Source organism: Ochlerotatus camptorhynchus, unplaced genomic scaffold, assembly GCF_037179485.1.
Source record: "Ochlerotatus camptorhynchus isolate MF236.1 unplaced genomic scaffold, CSIRO-AGI_Acam_v1.1 ptg000180l, whole genome shotgun sequence".
Classification (NCBI taxonomy): Eukaryota; Metazoa; Arthropoda; class Insecta; order Diptera; family Culicidae; genus Ochlerotatus; species Ochlerotatus camptorhynchus.
Window position 1 is genome coordinate 712,522 of NW_027040670.1, and position 5,667 is coordinate 718,188.

At 38.9% G+C, this 5,667-nt stretch overlaps 1 protein-coding gene across 1 annotated transcript; it reads right to left on the reverse strand.

Moving 5' to 3' along the window:
- On the reverse strand, positions 1-995 carry LOC135701917 (uncharacterized). Its single transcript, XM_065222865.1, has 5 exons — positions 900-995; positions 739-842; positions 601-676; positions 146-538; positions 1-86 (listed from the first exon to the last, which is right to left on the reverse strand). The coding sequence occupies exons 1-5, from the start codon at positions 993-995 to the stop codon at positions 3-5; spliced, it is 753 nt and encodes a 250-aa protein (XP_065078937.1). The 3' UTR covers positions 1-2.
- Between the last annotated feature and the right edge of the window lie 4,672 nt (positions 996-5,667).

A 5,667-nucleotide genomic window follows, 5' to 3' on the forward strand; every position in this document is an offset into this window, starting at 1 on the left:
TTTTATATTGAGTGATGCCGTTGCCTTTCCGGAGCCTTTATGTACTTCTTAAATATAGTTTCTTCGGATTCTGTTGTATCTTGGTTCTGAAAAGTGAACATGCAGATAACGATGAAATTGTACCTATCTTTCCCACCAATCATACTTTCTCAACTGTTTCACCCACTGTACTCTCGCCGTCTGAGCCTCTATTTGGCTGGTCTTCAGCTTCATCCGACTGGTTCATTGCCAGCAGTCTAAGGTTCATATTTTCATGCAACAGCTGGGAGCATCGCGTCAGCAGATCCAGATACTGCCGGTGGCAGGCGCTAATGCTCTCGTTGCTAAGTTTTGCCTCGACCGCGGCCAGCATGTAGCGATTCTGTTCCCGAACGTACGCAGCAAACTGAAGGCACATCTGTTGGTAGCGATTCCGATGTCTTTCGTGCCGACGCTTGGTAGACCGCATCCGAAGGAACATCTCTCCCAGTCGAAACCGGGTTCCGGCACAGCCACGCATGTGACGAGCTAGTTTGCGGTTGGATACGTGTAACGATCGCTGGGTATGGGGATGCTTCAAAGTTAGACTTTCGGTAGATTATGGAGCACAAATCATACTACCTGCATCAGCTTGAGGGAAGACTTTATCCGTCCCATTTCCAACTTTAATAGCTCGTTCTCTTCTGCGAAGGAATCCCTTGATAGGATAGAGAAGTTGATTAAAATTATACGTCGAAATATTAGAACTTCCAGCTTTACCTCTGTTTATCCAATCTTCTTACTAATTTAACGTTAGTGAATTGCGTTTCATGCAGCTCATTGATCAAATACTGCTTAGAGAGTGTCATTTCGTTCAATATTTCCTATTGGAGAGCGTTAATTTTTTACTCGATTATGTAAGGGACTACACATTCTATTACCTTTAAGTTTTGTATTTCTGTATGTGAATCATTCAAAGATTCCCTCATATGTGCTAGTTCTTTTTTAAGGCTATGTTTTTTGTCACTTGGTGACATTTCTTCGATTGCATCTACTCAATGACTACAAACACTACCAAAAATATCGCAGTAAGCTTTGAACAGCTCTGGACGATTTTTGGAGCAATCTGAACTGCCTCTGCTAGATTTCCTATTCCTATAGGACAGTTATGCTTTTATGGGAAGTGAACTAATTAAATTTAAACAGTTCTGGTTGTAATCTAGTAGTTGGAATACATAGAAATTGCAACAGAATCGGAAAATATACCTGTCATAAAAAATAATGAAATAGGTCATAATCAGTGACTACGGTCGTCCGTTGGCGAATGCAACAAAACAATTCTTTCGGTTTACGTCATGGGCACAAGATAACTTCCGCCTGTTCGCCCAGACCAGCCTTCAAAGACCACCGGATGCTACTATATGACGCCGTTTGCCACAATTCAACACACGAGGGGCTGTTCATAAACCACGTAGACATTTTGTAGTTTGGTTGGTTGAGTATCTACGGTCTATATAAATTTCTAAAAAATTTTCACCGTGGGGGAGGGCGCATGTCTAAAACCTTAACGGTTTACGTAGTTTATGAACAGCACCTAAATGGTCCGAACTGAAGTTGGCAGCTTAGGTACTAACCAAAAGCTGCTCTTTACTGCGAGTATAAAAGTGCACCCATCACTCATTGTTTGTCTTCTCCTCACCGGCTCTAGACTGAGCCGAAAGAGGACGGAAGCCTAGCCGTAACTATTACCAGTTCCTGTTAGTTGCCATCGCCATCGTCATCATCATCATCATTATCGTCATCATTGACCAAAACAACGTTCTCCACTACGACGACGATAGGAAACTGTTGCAACTGCAAATTAGCACAGGTTTGATTTTTCATTTCAAAATTATTTGTTTTAGAAACCAACTTGTTCGTATTTTTTTTCTAAAATAATCTGTAACAGATGCAATGAAATTTGTCATTACTGAATTAATAAAGGATGAGCCCATCCTCTTCACTCGCGATAGCAATCGTCTGCCGTCTGTGCCGATAGCCACTTTGAAAGCTCATAGAACTCGAGTTTTATCCTTTCTCTGTTTTCTTTTCCTCTATTTGCCAACCAATGTCCCATGGTCGGAGAGATGGAAGCTGACCAGAATCTGAGCTTTGTAGATTACGTTCAACGCATCTCGTGGAGGGTAGGAATGCCACGCGAGATGAAAATAATAGTCATTGTGAAGGAAGTTGATTGCCGGGAAATTCCAGGTTATTACTTTCTCACTATACCTTTCATATTATTATCCTTGCTGTCTGTCAGTGATGGCATTGAAGGCAGCTTTTACTAGAAGAAGGTTATGAATTTTGTGGGATTTTCATCCTCATTTGTTGCCATCGAACAATTCGAACTTTAAGGTGAGATAGATTTAGAAGGGGTCTTCCTTAGTTGGTAAAGACGCAGCTACAAAGCAAGACCATGCTGAAGGTGGTTGGGTTCGATTCCCGGTCTGATCTAGGAATTTTTCGGGTTGGAAAATTTCTCGACTTCCCTGGGCATAGAAGTATGATTGGACTTGCCACACAATTATACTAATGCAAAAATGGTACAGGCATCGAAAGCTCTCAATTAATAACTGTGGAAGTGCATCTAGAACACTAAGTTGAGAGCAATAAGCTTGAAATGCGAGGAAGAAGAAGAAGAAGAAGAAGAAGAAGTAGATTTATTTAAATTTGAGATAAATAATCCCAATTACACGCAGTTGAGCACAGTTGTGTCGGATCTGATGCAGAGACAATGTTCCGCTTTTATCGGAAACAATATCGAGATAACCAAAAATTACCAATAACTCACAAAAGCACGTAGCAATATTTGTTGCCATGCATCTCATTTAGCTGCCAGCGAAGGAGTAAGAAGAAAGCTATTATTCACGTCCCACACACGAACGACCGTCTTCTATATTCAAACGGGGTGGGATCTTTGGAGTTCAAGGTATATCGTCCTTGTGATGCTTTTTGAGCGCTGTGCTTCCCACATAAGCGAATGCTCTGTGGAAGCTTCTTCAGAATTCCCGTCTCTATTTGCATGTATTCCATATTTAAATTGATTCTTCGCTTTACCGGCGAGCAAAAATGTGCGATTCGAAAGACGACCGGCAGGCACACAAACAATATTCAATAAAGGTGGCTTTTCCACCGCAACTTTTGAATGGTGTCCAGGGTTGCCAAGTGATTTTTCGCAAAATCTGGCTGTTGTTGAATAAAAGTCTGGATTTGTCTGGATGTTCTCGATAATGACGTTGTTTTGTTGTACCAGAGATATGTACCATGTATGTCAGGGAGATTTGTACCAAGCCATTAGTGTTAAGGCTGCCATGATTATTTGTAACCAGAATTACATGCATTATCGAAAAATGTTGTCTGTTTTAAGATTTCGTTCAATTTATATTGAAGTCTCCCTGGAATTCTACAAACAGAATAAATTTTCTTAGTTGAGGCAAAATGCCAGCTCACCACCACATTTTGTTGTGGCTCAAACTTTAAACCCAAATGTTAACCACCTTGCATGTTTCATCCAGAAAATATTTCAAAAAGTTAAGATTTATGAACGTTTAAAATGTTTGATCATCCACCTGAATCATTTCCCGAGGAATAATAGTTGAACATTTTCCGTGAGCGGTAAAATCGTATAAGTTAATCAAAGAGATGCTCCAGGCCCATTTGATGGTGAGTGCGATATCTTTCCAGGTATGGAAGCCGCCTTCCTGGCATTCGATTGCCGTCTATGGATGGCAATCGATGTCCGTCGGTGATTCTTCTTAATACCGTTATTTAACATCGGTCTCTGTTCCGCAATCTAGTGCCAATCACCGACGGACATCCATTGACGAAAATAATTTTTAGTATTCATCACATATATAGAAAACAACTCTAAAATCCCCTTTTCAACTAAATTTTCTATAACGACCGGTTTTGCGTAGTTTTTATCCAACACTCACTCTTCCTGAAACAGTTAAATGCTCAGGGAACTGACACTCAATCAGATGCATTTTATTCAATCTAGACTTGGCAACGCTGCTGTGGCATGCGAGCAGGATGGAAAGAATTTCAGACAGCGTTTTTCTATTTTTACTCGAAAACAGTATACTGTGGAGTTTTGACGTCTTGAGAAGAGTTGTTTATTTTATCAATATAAACAACTTTGCTCAAGACTTCAAATCTTCAAAACGCAATTTCAATGAATTAAAAAAAAATAGAAAAAAACATGTTCCACTAAAATGATGAAATCTCAAGGACGCCAAAAATAAACCTCTCTCAAATTTTGATAGGATTTTGTTTATCGAGTATTGCTTATTTTTTGCTGAAAATTTCAAGTTGCGATTTTTTTGCGCTCTGGGAGATTGAGAACCAGTATGTTTCGTGACAAAATTTCTTGATTTAATGCATTTGCATGAGAGAAAAATATAACATTATATGGTTGTAAGCAATAAACAGAAACAGAAGGATACTTTTTTCTTTAACTCTATATAACTCGGAACCAGTAGGCTATGGAAATTTTACATCTTGTAAAGAGTTGTTTATTTTGTCAAGTTAAACAACTTTTTCTAAGACATCAAGTCTCCAAAACGTCAGAGAAAGAAGTTAGATTGTGGCGCCATCTTTGTGGAAGAGTTTTTAACTATTTGTTTATGTCAATAGATGGTTTTTATTATGATGAGAAACTTTGCCCAAGGTACCAAGTCGCGAAAACGCTTAGTTTCGGAGTTATTAATTTTGCTCAGCTAGATTACATTCCTAGCCCAGTGTTCAATGCAAGCAAATTATTCGAATGAAACCCAAATTTGGCAACACGGTTATGCAAAAAGGGCTGAACCAAACAAATGCCAGCATCCTCATGCAAGTGGTGCAGGAATCGACAAAGCAAACGCTTTTTGACAGGATAATTGGATCACTTCCACATTTCCTTCTGCTCTTCACGCAAAACGATACAATGGCACTGCGGTGAGTAATCTGGTTGGGACATGATAGCTGAAGATTTCCAGTCATACCACGGGCGACGTTGCGACTTCATTGAACATTGCTTTCGACATTAATGTGATTGTAATCGGTTGAATTCAAAATGCCGTTTTGGAGTTACGGGTATTCCTTCGCTTCGTGAATAGGTCCTATCGGGGATGCTTATCTCCATAGGACGTGAGTTGTTCTGCCTCAATTTCAATATTTTCAGGAATGTAACATATTTTTCGTCGATTGAATTACTAACAGTATGGGAAAGAAACAATATTGCCATCCTCTAATATAAATGTGAATTTTTCTAAGCATCTTGAAATGAAACAGACCCTTTCCATGAAGTTCTTCACCGAGACTTTTCAACTACATTTCTTATAATCTGTGTTGTTATTACTTTGAATTGAGGTTTACTTAAGACTAAACTTGAAAATCATGTTTGAATTTATCTGAGTAATATCAAAATATTTCAATTTACCGGAGAATTTATATTAAAACAGAGTTAAAGTCGAATAATGCTATTTTCGCGTTGTCACGTCACGTAGTATTTTACTTCTAGTAGCATTTATTAATGACTATATCCATAACTTTTGATTGGAAAACAAAGTAAATTTTGTCTACTAAGTATTCTTCTACAGACGGTAATAAAACGCGAATGCTCGGTTTTGGGAGAGTATAATTTTCCTGTAGGATGTAGAATATTTTAGGTAAGAATTGCTACTT